This window comes from Corella eumyota, chromosome 5 (genome assembly GCF_963082875.1).
Source record: "Corella eumyota chromosome 5, kaCorEumy4.1, whole genome shotgun sequence".
NCBI classification, from domain to species: Eukaryota; Metazoa; Chordata; class Ascidiacea; order Phlebobranchia; family Corellidae; genus Corella; species Corella eumyota.
In genome coordinates this window covers 9,900,420-9,920,335 of record NC_137494.1, presented here as the reverse complement: position 1 = coordinate 9,920,335, position 19,916 = coordinate 9,900,420, and the positions used below count along the sequence as shown (strand labels likewise).

Sequence of the window (19,916 nt, the reverse complement as noted above, 5' to 3'; positions counted from 1 at the left end):
GTGCACTATACTTTCAAGGCTTCTTTAAAAAAAAAAAACTCACGGGGGGGAAAGGCGACTCGCTGGAAGAAACAGAAAAGAGGATTGTCCGTAAAACATAAACATTTTTAGTAAAACAATTGCAAGCGAAAGCAAAAAAATGGGTCAGTGGTGGAAGAAGGAAATGGATTATTTGAAAAAAAAAATTTGCCCCTCTTCTGCCCTCAATGGATTCCAACACCCACAAACCTTTACTAAAAGTTTAACAAAATGATATAAAACTTTTTTAAATTAATATGGCCTAAATATATAGTAGTCACCATACCTTTATTATTGATGACAACAATATGTTTTATGAGGCTAAGTAAGAATTTGCACCAATATAAATAAATAAAAGTCAATAGTTATAAAATAAGAGTACTTTTATATTTAAAAGTTAGGTATGTTTAGCGAAATCAAGGTATGTTTAGCAAAAGTAAACAATTTTAAATATTTTTTAATTTTGCCTTTAAACTTTGCCTTTAATTTTTTAACTTTGCCTTAAATTTTTATAATGGCAAACTACTAATACAACAGAAAACTATAAAATAAGTATAATGTACCTTCGCAAAATAGGGCATACATTTCTTCCCGAAGAATCTTTTAAAGTATGACCAAGATAAACAAAAGGGTGTTCACCACTGCTTTTGCAAAACCCGCAAAAACTACCACCATAAGGTGAATTTGCAACGGACCTGTCTGCTCCATAATCCTGGATTTAATCAAAGATCTTGATTAGTTAATTAATTGTTGTTAAATATTAAATCTTTTTTTATTAGGATGCCAAGCATATTTTTAAAACATTGTAATAAAATTTGTTTACAAGTTCGCTTAAATAAAGTATTACAACCAACTTTTAAAAACTTAAAAAAGCTACCGTTCTGTTCCAATATCGCGGTTCGGAATACCCAGATAACGGGGGCAAAGGATTCGCTTGCACAGTTGGAAAAAACATTCCAGGTTTGATTTGACGAGTCCTATCACAATTTAACGTGCATATATTAGGTAGCTTATGGAAAATACAATTGTATGAAATATACAACATTAAGCTTGTTTTTTGTATAAAAATAAACTTACCAAAGAGGGTTGCTGCTGTTACTTTCAAAATTGTCATAATTTGCATGGAAATGTGTGATGCTTTTGCTGGATTGCTGAAACAATGAAGGTGGAAGATCAATTTCCCTAGTATAACGTTCCATTATAAAATCTTTAGGTTTACACAAGAATCAAAAAGCTACTTTTATAGGTAACCTTGTTTTAAAAAATCAGAACTAATACAAATTGGTTAACTTGTTACTATACATGCTCGTTGAAATAATCTTTATATTTCAATAGTACCTACAGATGCTCAAAATTAAAACACATAAACCTCGTGGAAAAGTTAGAACGACTGCAATGAGACTATATTTTTTACATGAGGCTTTATTGTTAAAAAACAATTAGGACTGTGACGAAATAATAAAAAAAAGGTAAACTACGAATGTATATTTTATGTATTTCTATGTTTTCAATCTTGTGATTTTTCTTTATTTAATTTGTATTAAAATTAGCTGTGATGTTAGTTTAAAATAGTGTACTTAACTATTGGTGCTATTATTTTAGTAATTTTTTTAAATATGACCTGCCAATGATCATACAATATACTTTATCTTCAATTTGTCTTCAATTTTAACATTTAAAGCTTACGCATTTTCCGCTTGGGGGCGATAGAGTTAATTTGATGGGTGATTGCTGTGGGTGAAGTGTTCTTCTTTCGTGCAAACTTTAAATCGTTTAATTTGGTTGACTAAAATTCAAGTTATTAACCAATTTGTCAGGGGTAATTTATTGGCGTGCGAATCTACATTTGTAACAGCACGATATTTCGCGGGATAGTTTAATGGTCTATAAAATCTATTTGGGTTGGGTTAGAAAGCTATAATTATCAGAAGTTGTTAAGTAGATCAATTTAAATGCAACACCAACTATAGAAATTATTTGGGCGACTTTATTCTAAATTTGTCCTCAATTTTAACTTTTAAAATTTATGCATTTTCCGCTTGGGGGCGATAGAGTTAACTTAATGGGTGATTGCTGTGGGTGAAGTCTTCATCTTTCGTGCAAACTTTAAATTGTTTAATTTGGTTGACTAAAACTCGAGTTATTAACCAATGTGTCAGGGGTAATTTATTGCCGTGCGGAACTAAATTTGTAGCAGCATGATATTTCGCGGGATAGTTTAATGGTCTATAAAATCTATTTGGGTAGGGTTAGAAAGCTATAATTTTCAGAAGTTGTTAAGTAGATCAATTTAAATGCAACACCAACTTTAGAAATTTTTTGGGTGACTTTATCCTCAATTTGTCCTCAATTTTAACTTTTAAAGCTTACGCATTTTCCGCTTGGGGACGATAGAGTTAATTTGATGGGTGATTGCTGTGGGTGAAGTGTTCTTCTTTCGTGCAAACTTTAAATCGTTTAATTTGGTTAACTAAAACTCGAGTTATTAATCAATAAGTCAGGGGTAGTTTGTTGGGTAATATTAATAATTCATTAAACATATTTTAAACTAATTTTTATTGTTTTTGAGAATAAACGCCTAAATATTGAAGTCATGCGATGTAAAATTATGACGTCATTTCAGATTTTAAAAAATCTGGTGGCACATTTGCCATATTTAGGTTATAACGCCTTGTTCACTTAGGTTATAACGCCTCGTACTTAGGTTATAACGCCTTGGCGTGCGAAATTAATAGAGATCCCAAATAGTTGTTTACAATCCAAGTTTTTATTAATGGTTTTAACTAATATTACAGTAATGTTATTCAAATAGAATCAAAATATAAGTACAAGTTATTTACAAAATAGGTTATTAAAATAAAGTATTTACAAAGAACAATTAATCTAATAAAACACACTTAAACAAAACATCTAGCTAAACACTGAAAAGTTATACAAAGTAAGCCAGACAAGGTGACAGGGTTGATAAGAAAAACGATAACAAGAGTTGTGCCTTTAAACATATTGCCCCGAACTAAAGGCAGAATGAAACGATAACGTTTTATAAGTGTTAAATACGCGCTAATATGTTTATCCTCAATTTTGAATCGTATTGCGGTTAATACTCTCATGCAATGTATTGCACCACATGTCGTAAAATAACTTTCTAGAACAGTCACTAGAACTGATTGTTATCAGAGTAAATCGTTACAATTTGGAAGAATTTTTATGTAAATTAGTTTTTACTGATATAATAGTTCATTGTTAATCACGGCGGATCTTTCATTGACTGATTGGAATTTCTGGTAATTATTTTTTGTTCTTTGTAGTGTAAATATGTTACTAATCTGTTTTTTTAAATGTTTAAAATATGTCATAATCTTTAACCACGTGCAAAACTGGCCAATAACATACATAGTCTTGGGGTATCTTAACAGTGTTTTTTAATGTTTTTTATAACACACTTTTAGAACTGTGATTGTTCACTTGGGTAGTACTGTTGGTTGACACTGTTTTTCTGTTAGATCTTACTGACTGGATATCAGGTATTTTAATATTGCTGTATTGTTAACTGCTATTTGTGTTATTTGATGTAGACTGTAATTTCTTATTTTTAACATGCTTGCCTACTATTGCAGTAAGTGAGCAGCTTACCTTATTGTGTCACACTGCCCATTAAGAGTTGAACACCTTTTTTAATAACTGGTATGTTTTAATTGATACTTGTAAATTTTGTTAATGGATCTACTTTTATGCCAAATAACCTCTTATTAATGCATATAGACTAACGTTAGGTTTTTTATTCTTCTAGTGTTCACTACTGTTATTGTATCACTGTTTTTGCCGAATTTGCCAGTATTTTTGAGTGGTTAGCATACTGTGTTGGTAAGCTTAATTTGTGCCTTACTATAGTTAATACCTGTGTAGTTATTGTTATCATATTTTTTGTATATTCACACGCGTTATTCGTTTCTTTTAGAAACTTCGGGTACTAATTCTTGAACGTGGATGAAATTTGTGTGCCATTATTCGTGTTAAATACATGTAAACGAAGTGGTTTTTTATCCAAGAAGAGTTATTGCTGTAGTGTGCCTCTAAGCGCTACTTACTTTATAAGGCAAACGGCTATAGGCAGTTACAAATTTGTTGCCATATTAAATACTCCGGCATTTGACCACTAGGTGCTAGCTAAAGAGTATTTAAACAATAAGAACACTATTTAAACAATAGATAACGACAGTCCAATATTGTTACAATAGCCAAAAATCGCGTTTGCGCTTACTAGGTAAATTTTAACAGTCTGATTGTTTTTAAGCAATTCTAACGTTATTCCTAGGTTTGATTTGGCAAACAAGAATACAAATTAAATTAAACTTTTAATTAAATGAAACTTATCATAAAACTTCAAAGCGCAAAAGAAAACATTGTAAAACCGTATGTTGAAGCAGCGCTTCTACCATTGTTACGTCATAATCTATTAGAGTGACGTTTGTAATTAAATATTTTTAAACTTCAATTACAAACGATTTATAAAAATTTAAGTTATAATTTTTGGCGTGGCATTCTGCATGTTTTGATATAAAAATGTCAGGACAGACGAAAAAGCTGAGCCGTTCACTTTAAAGAAAATGCAAAAGTCTGAAAATTTTTTTTTTAAATACGAAAACCTAGAAGGCAGTATGAAGCAGAAATTGGAATTAAAGCGACAAGCCTAAGCTAAAAAACTAAACAAAATCGTTTAGAAAATGGCAATTTACAAACTCTGGAACGTAGATAATACTTATTCACAGAAAATACGTAACAGGAAAGCTTGCAAATTTGGAATTTCTAGCTCACGGAATCGTTTCATGAAACAATATCCTATTAATATTGCTTTCATTTCTTCAAGTGAAAATTTGAAAAGTACATCAAGTAAAATGAATTGCTTCAAAAGACCTAGGTTGTTTCCAAAGAGTTACAGATTAATTTTTATAATGTAGTACCTTAAAGTCATTTATGTTATTAAAACATAATAAAAATAAAAAGAAAACAAACTTTAAAAAAGGAAATAAATAAAAATGAAGAAAAAATCTTACCGTACTGGAAAACAATAAAGAGCCCTCAATGCTACGCAAAAAAATAAAATCAATACGAAATGTTACATGCAATCTATATGTATACATAAAATACAAAAAAAAATTATTATTATTTTTTTTTGAAATCTCTTTACTTTTTACCACACGACATCGTCGGAGTAAATAAAATGCTTTTCGTCGATTGTTTTCCCCCATATTGTTTTTAGACAGTAGCTCCTTATGTATGCACAGTCTTTAGTAAAATTTGTAGTTTTCTATCTAAAATAATTTTAATGTGGTTAACAAGCCAGGATGCTGTAGTGGTTAGAACACTTGGATTTACTATATCAAGTTATTGGTTCGATACCCACTTCTCTCATACTTAGCAACGCTCAAGCGTACTGACATACTTAGCAACGCTCAAGCTGACAGGAAACAACCCAACAAGCGAGTTACATTGCAACTTAAAAAGCATATGTTAACTAAGCGCATATGATCATAAATCTCTTCAAGGCGGAAAAAAGGTGGAGCTTTCAACCGCTTCGAAGCTGGTTGAAAGATGCGCTTCGTCTGCTCGGGTATTTTCATTATTCTCTGTAGATATATTATATTAATAACTGTACTTTGTAAATAATTTGTATTTTCGCTTGGATTCTTTTTAAATAAGATTAAAATATTCCTGCTTAATTTGGTAAAATAATTAATAAAAACTAAATTGCAAACAAACATTTACTACAGTTGCAAAAAGGGCGTAGAATTAAAACTAGGCATTAGCTTAAAAATAAAGATTATATTAAAGTTTAAAGATTTCCATGACGACATATAATATGAATTTTTTTTAATCATGTGCTAACAACAAGTCTTTTAAAATGTCAACGAATAGTATAAAAAAACATTTTGTTTCATCAGTATCTTTGCCAATACCAGCAACGGTAGTAAAATAGTTTTTTTATTTTTTGCAGATTTTAAGTCAATTTTTGCAGGTTTAAAGTAAAGTTAAGATTTTATAATATAATGAACTTTTTGGTTTGGCTTTATAATGCTTGCTGCTGAAGGTAAGTTTTAAAGTTCATATTATTATGGAACTACATTTCTGCAAGTGAAATTTTTACTAAGTTGTGCATTTAAATTTTTTTATAATTAAGTTAAAATATTAGTATACTTTAAAATATTTATTATACGTTTGAATATACGTTTTAAACATTTACCAAAAGGTACTAGTAAAAATTTGGTTAGCTAACTTCCTGAAATTACAATTGACAATGTGTTAGCTCAGGCAATGCATACGATGCTGCAATTGTATATTGAATGATATAGAGACCTTGCTGCTCTAATACATGTCGATCCAACACGCTTTGGATTGTCCGCCAAGCGAGTTATTGTGGTATGTTCAACATGTTCATACTATAATACCTGGTAAGTTACTCTAACTTTATTTTTTTAAATGCAGTGATGTATTTTTTTAAAGCTTTGTTGTAAATTTAATTACGTTCGTCTAAAGATTAACTTGAAACAGGCTTTGATATTAATTCGGTGACAATTCTTCGAACTTGCCCAAAGTTTAACTTTAAAACTTGCACCACCCTTAAGGTCGTTATAACATGTATAGAATCTTGCACGACGGGTAAGTGATATTAATTAATATTTTTAAGTTTTTTGTTACATGCACCATAAAGCAACGAAAAATTCACTTTTTTTTAAATCTTATCAAAAGGCAAGAAAGCTAAAATCTTGATCTTAAAATCTTGATCTTATGTAACACTGAGAATAAAACTAAAAATAAAATAAAGAAAATGAAAATAAAGGTGACGATGACTGTGAAAATAAAGATGAAACAAAAAATGGAAAAGATAATTACGCCAACCTTGTTGTTATATATCATAGTGTTGTTAATTTTCATGTTTACTTCTATTGCATTGATAACCTAATAAGCTTATATTGTTTAAAAAATAAATCATTGTGGTAAATAGTTGCAAATGTAAAAAAGTTACGCAATTCATTTTTAGGAACTTAAAATTAAGAAACTTTGATAATATAGGCGATATATATACATTTAATTTAATAAAATGTTTATAAATTTTTTTTCTAGAATTCTTAATAAATTGATAAATATAAATATGTGTATTTATCTTAAATATTTTTATTTAAATTAATAATGTGGAAAAAGTTTTATGATCAATTTTTCTATAAAAATCTTCGTTATAAAGAACACATAAAAAAGTACATTGATTAAATTTAAAATCAGTCTTTATGAAGCTGTTTTGGGTTGCTGGATAATCGTTAATCAATAAATGCCATTGCTGTTTAATATAAACGCGTTTTTTGTACAAAAAAAAACCTTTCCCCAATTGCTACCTTTAACCCACAGTTAAATAAATTAAAATAAAAGTTATGAAGATACTTAAATTTATTCAAAAATTCTTATACCGTCCCGTTTGATTTGAGTAATAACTATAATTTGTTTTCAATACTAACACAAACTTTTAATGCATTTATTATAATTAAGATGGTTAGAAAGCATTTATAACTTTTCAGTTTACAAATTAAAAATAAATTAGTAGGTAAAAAAATTGAAGGTTGTTTTTAAATTTAGTTATGAAATCAATCCTGTAATAGTATTTCCTGATTAAAATTTAAAATTAAGTAGTAAATAAATTGGATATGAAATAACCATGTTGATGTTTTTATTTTATTTTAACTATAATTAAAATCAAAAAGAAAATTATTTTATTTGCAATTTTTCCTTTTTTTAAATTGTTCAAAATGATTTTATGATGTAGGACATTAACTTGTTATTATAAGTTGCATTTTTTAACCAAAATGGATTTTAAGTTAATCAATAATACAAATTTAAAAAAATCCACCATCTCCAGTGTTGCACAAATCTAAAAAAAGATTTATTTGTTTAAAAAATTATAATATTGTTATGTAGAATGGGTTTGGCTTTGTGTTTTTAACCAACAGTTAATAGAAACAATTGATTTAAACCCAGTTGTTAACATTATTTTTTTGTATTATGATTTAAACTGTTATTGACTAAACTAACCAAAACATTATGTTTAACACTACAAAAATTATTGTTGCCGCCTTTTTTGCCATTAGGCGCTAAGAAAGCAGTCGAAACTAAACTTATGAATTTTTAAATTAATTTCTTACCTGTTGTGCACGATTGAACGCATGTGCTACTTTCACCTTCTAAATTTAAGCAAAAATCTCGACCAAACTCAGAACATCTTCGTAACAAAGTAATCGAATCAATTCCAAACTCTAATTTAAAACATAAAGTATTTTAATCGGTTCCTATTATAACCTATTTGCGCTATGCATTTAGACAATAGACAAACAAGGCTATTTTACCAAAATAAGGTGAACCAATACTTACCGGGCAGGATGGTTCGTACAGTTTAGGTGTAGCAAAATGTTTTTTCTTCTGGGCATTTCACAATGTGCTCGGATCCGATTAAAGGCCCTTTGCAATTAGTAGAATGGCCAGTCTCAGCGACACCCAAATCGTTTTGTTTTTTGTATAGTTTTTTTTACTTTTTAAACTTTAAATTTTAATTCCCAATTTCCAATCATTTATTGAACTATGCACCTGTGCAAGCAAACAGCATCATAACCAGGACAAGATAAGCAGAAAAGTGCATTTTTAGAGCAATATCGTTTTTAATAATTTTAAAAACGTTCTTAAGATTACTTAAATTAATTAACAAGTTTATTTATAGACATCTATACAGCAACAGTTTTTACATAAAGACTTTATAATTAAACTCACATTAGCATAATTGTAACCCTAGCAGTAAAGACCCCAACTTTAGTATAAAATTAAGTAAGAAATTCTTGCGTTCTTAAACAGACATTTTGGCAAAAGTTAAAGTCATGTGCCTTAATAAAGAAGAAATAAAATGTTCCAAAACGATTACAAATCCGGTAATGTTTGCAAAACTTAGCGTCGCTGCATAATTAAAAAGTCATTATTTTTAGCTGCATTAAGCAATCGCTTAAAGATAAAAAACATTTAATAAGAACATTTTTTTAGATTTCGAAACATATTGTTATTGTGTCATCATTTATTTTGGTTTCCAATCCTAGATTTCGAAATATATTGTTACGTCATAATCTATCATAATAAATTTAATTCTTGCTCGAAAAAGTTGTTTTTTAAACTTTTATTACAGCCGATCTATAAAAATTAAAGTATATAATTTTAATGTTTTGTTTAGCATAAAGTTATAAATGTTTTGATGTAAAAATGTGAAAACTATCACACAAACTTTTAATTTTAAACTATTGTCTAAAACATTAGTAATAGACTTCAACAACTAGAAAACTAAACTCAACAATTAAGTTTCGATTGTTTTTTTAAAAACATAGTTAATTTTTGTGATTATACTGCAAGATTATCCATAGTGCTAAATGTTTTGAATGAAAACAAGCAAACGTTTTTTAATCAAAATTTAGGTATTAAATATATCCTGTTTATTTTAAAATAATATATCTTTTTAGCAAAAAAAAACTTCCTTGATTTTTATTTAATAAAAAGTTGATTTCTTCTAAAATAATACAAACAATTTTGTAAAAAAAAACTTTATTTAAAGTGTTTTTATCAAAAGAATAATTATTTATTAAAAAAAACTTCAATAAATAAATAAACAATATTGAGGGATTTAAAGCCCAGCCTTAAAACATTCCATTCATTCGCATAAACGAATTAGCGTAAGCCATAGGCTTCATCTCCGGGTGTTTCTAAGAATAAAAAGTTATTGGGAATTTTTATAATAAATAAGAATTAAGTTTGCAGAATAATTAATACTTTCCTACTCTATTTTTTAAACGTTTAATAAATTAGGATTATTAGCAAGTCTTAAAAAAATTTGCATTTTCTACATTTTTAGGCTCAATGTGGAAAGGCTGACTTTACAAGCTGAACAAAGAGCAACACTTGATTTTGACCCAGTCTTAAGTTCTCTTAAGCAGTTTGAGATATTATTTAAAATATTAAGTGATAATTAATCTTTTCATTGGTTTTGGGCTTAGAAAAAATTTGTACTGTTTATATACCTAACTCGAGAAAACTACAACATTGAGATAGGTAGGGATCATTCAATATGAGTTAATGTTGTGCCGCCAGTTTATTTAAAAATATTTTTTACAACTACTTAATCGAACAGCCCAACTAAAATGTAAAAAAATGATTTGATATTAACAAATTTTAGTTTAGTAAAATAGCACAAAACTTGCCACAGCATCAAATTTGGTGAACTCGGGTTTGAGATCGGGGTACCTTAGGGTGATAAAAGCGCCTTTGTTTCCCGATTGGTCACAATAATTGGGGGCTGAAAATATTGTCACTAGTTTTCCGTTGTGTATTTGCTCATACCCTTCAATCTGAAAATACTTTTGGTTATTGAATGTGTTTGTTTACCCAAAATAAATAATATTTTTTATATATTTACAGTCTAAATCACTTTTTTAACATAATAGAAAATTTGACAATTTAATTGCTTCCATTACTAAAACAAATTAGACAAACCTTGACTTCATGGCTTCTAATAATGTAATCTAGTCCATTATTTTGTAAAAACTTCTGGGTAATGTCTGGCCCAAACTGAAAACTTACTCCCCTTTTACTTGGGGTAACCCCTTTCTGAAATGCAGAGAAAAAACAAACAAAATTAAATTATATTGATTTCAACTTTTTAAAAATTGTTTGTTAAAACAATGATTAAAAAAAGTTCACTTTAGAATTAAAAATAAACTAACTGCAAAATGTGGATCTGACCACAAAAGGTCACACATAAGTCCACTGTCAGGTGGTTGTCGGTTTCGGTCGATTGATCGAAGGTCATCTAGGGTCACATCTTCCCGCTCACACAAACCACCATGCATTACCTAAAATTATGGTGCAAGTTTGGTGGTTACTTTACATGTTAACTCATGTTAGGACTCGACTTTATGGCCTAAATATAGGATAACATTAGTTATGGCCTAAATATAGGATAACATTAAACTATTTATAGCGCCTTACTTAAGGGTTTTATAACATAGAGGCTGTAAAAGTCAAACCTATGACCTCATGTTGTGTAGCAATATATGACTTTAGTCAACAATATAAACAACTTTAGTCAACAAAAGTATAGCTAGCTAGAACAACAAACAATATTATACAGCCTAATCTATCCAACATTAATATTATCATTTTACATTCTAACTCACATACAACTTTAAAAATTTTAACTAAAACTTACCAAAACTTTTTTATTAATGCAAAAAACTAGGGGCAACCAGTTAAAAACTTCACTAAAAAATTCCATCATATTTCCTCCATATTTTTCCTTCACTTCTCCTTCAAATCCATACATCTGATTCATATTATCAGTCTCATGATTACCTGAAAAAACAAAACATTGCAAATAAAAATACTTGTTAGCTTGGAGTAGTTTTTCCTTTAGAGGTGTAACCACGAATAAATCAATACACATAAAATATAAGAAATAGAATGTATACAATGGATTGAATAATTAAAATTCATTTAATCCAATATTAAATTGTTAATTCATTTAATCCAATATTAAATTGTTAATTTATTTAATCCAATATTAAATTGTAATTGTTAGATTGTTAAAGTCTAAGAAAGGCAAGTTTTAGCATGTAAAAATTTTGAGGGTGCAATTGTAATTTTAATGTCAGCCTAATGTAAAAAGTTGCCACTTGCAACCATTCTAACTATTCTTTAAACTTTATTTTAAATTTTAAAGCAAAAAGAGTGAGAGACAGACAATATATTACAGTTGTGTCATTATTTAAAATAAATGCACAAAACAAAAATCTAGGTATCATGGTTAAATAATTAAATGCTATTTTCATTATTGTAAAAAAACAAAGAAAAAACTTGAGTGTTTGTTATACCTATCAGCTAAGAAAAAGATTTAAAAAACTCTATAAAATCATTTAAAAAGCAAGGTTAAGGGGGCAAAAAAATAATAGGCCAAGTTGGTCCAGTTTTGACATAGATTGTAGAAATATCTTATTTAATGAGAAGGTCATTTTTAACACAAAATTTTTATTTAGAAAAATTTACCTCTAGTTAAATGGAAATGTCGAGGATACAGTATTTTAAATCCAAATAAAACGAGGATAACTTCAACAGACCAAGACCCACGATCTACAAAATCTCCGTTAAACAACTTAACAGGTAGATAAGTCAAGAAAAATAAACTTCTTGTATTTTAATTATACAAAGCCATTTAAAATCATTTCCACAAAAAAAAACTTTTACCCATTTCTCAATGAAACACAATATTTTAAAAGCATATTGGATAGTTACGGCCTAAATTAATTTTACTTTCTAAAATCTATACTATTAAAGGATACATAAGGATTGTCCAGCGATGGGATTCCGTTGAGTTCAAAAATATTACATAGGTCGTAATATTGGCCATGGATGTCACCACAAACTGTTAGTTTTTCGTTCTAGACAATAAAAGAAAAAATTTAATTAAAGTAAGGGATAATACATAAAAAATATTAAATTTAAACAGGTTAAGGTTATAAAGAAACAAATTTGTATTGTGTCCATTTTAAGGCCTTTAAAATAAATAAACACCTTTTTAGTTGTCTGTAAATTATAACAGACATTAGTTTCGAGTTGCGATTAATGACTAAATCATGACAATTTAATGTCAGATTGTAGGATGGGCAATCGATTATTTTAACAAACCTACCTCATTTACAGTAACATCAACTAAGGAATCTAAACTCGATAAAATTTTCTTTACTTCCAGCAAAATCTGATAAGCGTACCTTTAAAGTAAAAATGCTTTTATTATTAAACATTGAAACAGTGGTCCCTATAAGAAATACCCTACCACACAGGTGCCCAAAAAAGCACACAATCCCAAAATTGCGTGTACAGATGCCCAAAACCTATAAGTGTACCCAAAATCAATTACTTGCTCTATTTAGGCCTTATTAACATAATCATTCAATTTTAAATCTTGTGTTTAATTAAAAAATAACTAAACCTTTTTTTCGTATTGCGTCGTTTTGTGCCTTTCTTTTAATTTTTGTCGTGTACTTTTAATTTAAACCGCACGTTTTTTGTTCTGAAAAAAACTTTTCTACGTTTTTGTATATACTTTTATTAAATCTTTAAAATTTGATTTAATAGGCATCTTTTTTTTTGCGCAGTCCTTAAATTTTACTGCGCAGGTGCCCTGCAAAATTGCGCGTTTTGTGCACTTTTATCCACTTAATGGTAACACTGAATGGAAATATCAACAAGTTTCCACTTTTGGTTGTTAAATACCTAAGCCCAAAGTTAATAAAAATTTTAATCCAAAAATAATAAAAAAATTATTTATTAATCCTAAAAATACCTTTTGTGTAATTTTTTTTGTTCTTTAAAATTTTGAATTAAATCTTTCATAAAATCCTTATTAATTCCATTGTCAGGAATTCTTGGTCCCTCGTAACTTGATTCAACATCTAGTAAGTTAAAAAAAAATTGATTATTGTAAAACTGAAAAAGAATGCTTTTTAGGTAAAAATAAAAATACAAAAAAACAAAAGCTTGTTACTTATAGTATCTAGATTTAGAGTTTCAGAAATAGGTTTTTTGTTGTCATCATAGGAAATAGCTTTTTCGAAGGCTTTTTGTTTTACTATTTTCCCACATTCTTTGTATTTCATTTTCGCGTCTTTGTCATTGGGACGCACTTTTATAACCTAATCCATCAAAAATATTTTTTAAAACAATTTTACTAAACTTTAAGCTCTTAAATAAAAAAATAAATGCTGTTTCAAATAAACACAATTGCTTTCAAATATTACTACAAAACTTTATAAACTTAAATTATTATACTGGAACTAATCATTTTATACAAAAATATATTTTATTACCGCTTCAAAATCCCGAAGAGCTTGTTTAAATTTTCCCAAAGACATATGAGCTGACGCCCTCCTGTAGTAACCCTAATTTAAAAAAAAAACATTGTTAGAATTTTTAATTCTTGCAAGTAGTTAAAAATATAAAATTTAGGTTCATGTTATTATGTGGAATGGATGCTTAAATAAACTATACGGGATTAAAAGAATCTCAAATAAGTAAGGGTTTATTTTATTTAATTCATTAAATTCTTTTTATTCAAATAATTTTATAGGTATTAGGTATCTTAAAATCAGTTTTTTTAAAGTATAACACTATTCAAACAAAAAAAAATTTTATATCAAACCTTAATATAAGCTTTATCGTTTTCAATTGACTTGGTTGCATCATTAAGTGCATACCCATAATTTTCAACTTTCAAATTTGCAAAACTTCGATTTGCATAGTAAACAGCAGAACTTGGATTTGCCTCAATGGCTTTAGTGTACAAATCAATAGCTTGGATATAGTTTTTATCTGTAAATTTATAAAAACCAATAATTAATATTTTGCTTAAAATTTATAACACTGATACTTACCAAATAAGAAAAAATTGTAGGTTTCCCAATCTTTTTTAATATTTACATATTTTAATGGCACAACGTGCTGCGCATTTCATAATCTAACTTCTACTTAAATTTTTGTTCATAAAGTTTATTAATTTTTATATTTCTCAAAATAACATAGAAGTTACTGTCGTCTGTTATATATATTACAAAAACTATTTTACCTGTAATAATTTTTTTTTAATAATAACTTTCACGCTAACCTCTTTTAAAAAATATCCATTAATTGTTTAAATTTAGTCCTATGGGTAAAAAATTAGTAAATATATAAAAACAATAACACAAAAAATGCATATAAAATATAGGAAAAAATTACCTTTAAAGAAATTGTTTGCCTCAGTTTTAAATTTCTCCGCAGCATCTAAACTTTCTTGATCAATTTCCTTAACCCCATTTTCAACTTTATTTGTTATTTCCGAAGTTGCCATTATGTTTACTTAAAATGCCTAAATGTTAACATGATAAAAAAATTGAATGACAAAATAAACAGTCAGATAGTTAACAACCTTAAAACTTCTGAAAGAAAATAACTAAACCGACACAAAAAACAGTAACATTTAATAATCCACTCCTTTTTTCCAATAAACCCTTACCTAACTTTTGTATAAAAATATTTTTGGATATACCTCTTGACTTTCTTACCTAAAATAACTAAAAAACATTGTCTCAAAAAAAGATAGGTTATATAAAAATATATCGCTATATATTTTTTTTTTGCTGGAGATTAGCTTTGTGACAGCAGTTATCACGTGCTGACAGGCTGACGTGACGCCACTTACACTTATCTTGTGACAGCAGTTACCAACTTTGGGTTGACTAATTGGATGTTAAACTGTAATAAGGTGAAAGCCCAGTTAATTGCAACGACTAATTTAATAGTTAGTTTATTTGTTGATAAATAAGTGCTTAAAAAAATTTGTGTGCAATATAATTGTGACTGTGACCAAGATATCCAACATGCAACATCTACATTACACCCGTTTAAACCGGAAGACCACGCTATTACAGCTCCATGAGTTCTAGTGGGTGTCTATAACCCGTATTTAAAAAAATAAGTCTCCTCATTTATTTTTATTTCCGTTAGTCATTTATCTAATTTTACATCCTCAAGCAAAAATCTCGAAAGGATCAGCTCGTAACCGAATTTCAAAGACCGCAAACCGCAGTGCTGCCATTTTCCATTTTTTTTACGCAACACTGATCATCGAGATACTTTTATATACATATAGCAATGATATATAATAATGTTTATTATGTATCGTTGACATATAGACATTTCTATTACATTATTGATAATAACATGTATAAGTATAATATTAGTATACCTATAACACTGCAATAAAAAAATAACGGTTAACAAATAATTTTTTGTTTAAATAAAACAACAAATTTTTCTGTAAAATCATAGAGAACTATCCTAACAAAAACAAACACCCATTAGGTTATTTTTTTATGTTTGTACATTACTGCCTTCAAAAACTGTTATTTAGCGTCGTACTTTAGGCCTACTTTGCGGGGTCCTACTAATTACCACACAGGACCGCACAGAACCACACAGGACCCCACAGGACCGCACAGGACCCCACAGGACTGCACAGTAAGTGCCTAATTACCACACAGGACCGCACAGAACCACACAGGACCCCACGGGACTGCACAGTAAATGCCTATTTACCCCACAGGACCCCATAGGACTACACAATAAGTGACTATTTACCACACAGGACCGCATAGGATCTCATAGCACTACACAATAAATGGGTTTGGTGACCATGCCATAAAATAAAATAATCTTTATGTAAACATTAATACTTTTGGCATGTTTTAAATCATTAAATTGATTTTGTCATTTTTTCCCGTCGCATTGTTGTAATATTAATTGTATATCGTATTTATTATTTACTTTTATCAATGCGCGAAAAACCAAAAAAAAAAAAAGTGACTATTTACCACACAGGACCGCATAGGACCCCTCAGGTCTACACAATAAGTGACTTTTTACCACACAGGGCCGCGTAGGACCCCACAGGACCACAAGGTACCCCACAGGATCGCACAGGATAACACGGGAAGTGACTATTTACCACGCAGCACGGCGCAACAAGTTTCGATAAAGATCTTGAATTTTTCTGTGACCAAGTCAATTTTGGATTATTTACCGAAAATGGAATATCATTATAGAACTCCTGCGACAAATTTAAAATTACCGGCAGTTGTAGGATTATTTAATCGTTTAAAGTCATTGATGTTTATATCTTATTGTGCAAAATACAATATTTTTATGCAACAGTATTGCAAAAAAATTTACTTAAACTTTCGATCAATTTGTTTAAATATTAATTTTATTTTTGTACATTTTTATTTGAGAAGCTTAATTTACTGTTCGCAGATAATTAAAAACCGAAGACGTCCAACTAGGCAGAAAACAATGGTATCAAGCTGTGTAAGAAGCCGCTTTTAACAAAATTAAAAAACTGAATCTTTTTGTTCAAATAAACCTAACAGTTTAATGTATAAAGTGTTTAAATTATTACCAGTTTTATATAAATAAAAACCCTAGGATAGATTAAACAAACAATTTTAAAAAGAAGCACAAAGCTATATTTTAATTACACAATTATAAAAGCTTAGTTTTTTATCACTTTTTTATTGGTAAAAATCTTTTTAAGGGTAATAGTAACTAAAAAAAAGTAAAGTTATTTTGATTAAACGTTAGACAATTTTAAAATAATAAATTTTAGAAATAAATATGAATAAAAAAATCAAATGGCAAAGTGTGTATGTGTATATGCGAAGTGTGTATTGGTTGGAGTCATTTTCAGTGTGAAAATTTAAGTAAAAATGAAGTAGCAGAATTACAAAAACTGAAGGATATACCATTTATTTGTCATCTCTGTACCCAATCGTCCGGTGATGGGGGTTTTGATTTTTGCTTATCTTTGTTACGTCTAAGCGAGGTAAGTAAAGTATATAAAAATTACAAAAAACTAATACAAAAGACATTATACTCGCATATTAAACGAAATGTAACGAAAGCTATCAATAACCGTTAACGTTTAGTTTGATTTAAACAAACAACGTTTTCTATCTGGACGAACATTTGTTTTGTAGAATTTAAAATCTGCTGTTTAATGGCGGGTTAATAGCAAGAATTTATAACTTCTAAATTCAATAAAACAGCAATAATAGGACTTAAACATGTTTACTTTAGTTTAATTGAAAAAATTTTAAACATTAAACTCCAATTAACGGAATCACGATGTCCGATCATGATATTCAAGGTTAACTTTAGAAATTAAATTTTAATGCAAAAGTTCACTTGGTTAATTAACGAATGAGGCATTAGCAGTATGGTACTTAACTTTTAATATTTGTGATATGGTATTTGTATTAAATACAATTTAAAATGCAAATAAACCAATTACATAAAAAAGCAAATTTTTTTTAAAACTTTTTTAGGCTTCTAAACATGGATTTGAGAAGCTAAAAAGATGTGCATTTCGAGAATCTATACTCTTAAAGCATAACTTTTTAAAAGTTGATGAGACCGGAAAATTATTTTCGGAGCTGGAAATAGATTCTTGTTCAAATAATCTTTTGAAAGATCATTTACCAGAAAAGGTAGCACTGTATACTCCTGGTGACGGAAATTGTCTTTTTAACGCGGCCTCGCTTGCCTTAAACTGTACAACAAATTTGGCTTTGGAATTGAGAGTCCGTACTTGCATGAAGATGGCGTTAAATAAAAATTATTATGTAACACATCCATGTGCAACAGATTTTGATATTGTTTCTCCTGATTACAGCGATGCATGCATTGACTGTTCAAAGAACTGGGCATACTCATCTGCATGGACAATGCTCGCATTAAGCAACGTTTTAAATAGACCAATTGTTAGTGTATACCCACCCTGCAACGGCAATGACGACAAAGTAATAGGGATAATGTAGACAACGGTTGGTCCCTCTGGCAAATCGATATGGATTCCCAATCATTTTGTCCCACTAAAAAGAAATGTGGGAACAATACACCACTCGTCACCATACAGTGGAATAATAAGTTTTGAACAATTTTTAAATATTGAAACAACTGAAGCTTCAGCAATAGAAAATCCCAATGTTTTTGTTAATACATCTATGTCTAAAATATTAAATTCAACGCTACAAAGTGCATTTTCGGAGGATCATCACCACTCTCAGTTTCCATCCCAGTTGAGTGCGAAAAACATTACACCAGTTTCTCCACAAAGGTCCAATTCTGAGAATATTCCTCCAAATATTTTAGATGAAAGTTTTAAAAAGCTTTCTGCAATACCAAAAAAGCACGAACTAGAATATAGATTTTTGAATGTTAACGATGTATATAATTTTGTTTTGTCCGGCGAATTGGAATTTCAACATATACCTCCTGATAACAAATCAAATTGTTATTTTTTATTAAATAATGAAGATAATGCCTTACGGAAAACCAATAAGAAAAAAAATGTGTTTGCTGACGATTGTGGAGTTTGGTCAAGCAAGTTAGGCAAAACTACTAAAACAATCTACGTCGTCAAAGAAAGTGTAATCAAGCTAGTATATTTAAAAAAAAACAAATACTGTGTCGAAAAAACAGTTTCTGGGACTAAAATATACGATCCATTACAACCTCAACCCATAGGCGATGAAATAGTTGAACTACATCGATATTATTGTACCCTAAAAAGAAAACCTAGTTTTAAAAGAAGAATTTCGGTTTTTAATTCAAAAAGTTGTGTTTTGAAAAATAAAGCTGTAGTAGAATATCTTGGGGAACACCCAATTACTGTAAGTAGCCATGGAAATCAAGTTAATTCGGGAACGGAATACATTAAAACAAAACCAGCCGTTCTTGAGAAAATCAAAAAAAACATTAAGCACAATATTCCAACCAGAACAATATATGCTACATTGAAAGAACTTGATTCCGTTGATGGGCCACAAGATTTTAAACAAATCCGAAATGTACGTTACAATTTAGATAAAAACACTCCTACTACAAAAACCGTTGCCGATGAAGTGGTACAGTTTTTTTCGATGATGAGTAAAAAGCACCCTTTCATCAAAGAAATAATCCACAACAATTCAGATAAGCCTCCATCTGTTATTTTATATACAGACGAACAGATGGAATTGCTTAAAAATTTCCTTATTATAAATAATAACAAATATGTTATTGGGATCGACAGAACTTTTAATGTTGCAAAATGCTTCGCCACAGTAACCGTTTTTAAAAATCTAAAGGTACTTAGCAAGGAGACGAAAGAGCACCCAATTTGCGTCGGCCCTTGTTATTTACATTGGTATGGAAAATGCTCTACGTACTGTTCATTTTTTTCACACATCAATTTTAAA

The 19,916-nt window shown here is 29.0% G+C and overlaps 1 protein-coding gene and 1 long non-coding RNA gene across 2 annotated transcripts; one reads left to right on the top strand and one right to left on the bottom strand.

Annotated features, from left to right (window-relative positions):
- The first annotated feature begins 2,757 nt into the window (after positions 1-2,757).
- On the top strand, positions 2,758-4,551 carry LOC145753110 (uncharacterized). The gene is made up of 5 exons (XR_014283814.1): positions 2,758-3,302; positions 3,468-3,542; positions 3,636-3,702; positions 3,809-3,882; positions 3,977-4,551. It is a non-coding gene; the product is annotated as an uncharacterized LOC145753110 (long non-coding RNA).
- Positions 4,552-9,622: 5,071 nt separating this feature from the next.
- LOC145753917 (serine/threonine-protein phosphatase 5-like) lies at positions 9,623-15,078 on the bottom strand. The gene is made up of 13 exons (XM_082570454.1): positions 14,860-15,078; positions 14,285-14,454; positions 13,953-14,024; positions 13,631-13,778; positions 13,430-13,538; positions 12,776-12,854; positions 12,426-12,524; positions 12,133-12,238; positions 11,300-11,442; positions 10,815-10,943; positions 10,585-10,698; positions 10,293-10,439; positions 9,623-9,797 (listed from the first exon to the last, which is right to left on the bottom strand). Exons 1-13 carry the CDS (start codon positions 14,969-14,971, stop codon positions 9,732-9,734), a joined length of 1,494 nt encoding a protein of 497 aa, XP_082426580.1. The 5' UTR covers positions 14,972-15,078; the 3' UTR covers positions 9,623-9,731.
- Between the last annotated feature and the right edge of the window lie 4,838 nt (positions 15,079-19,916).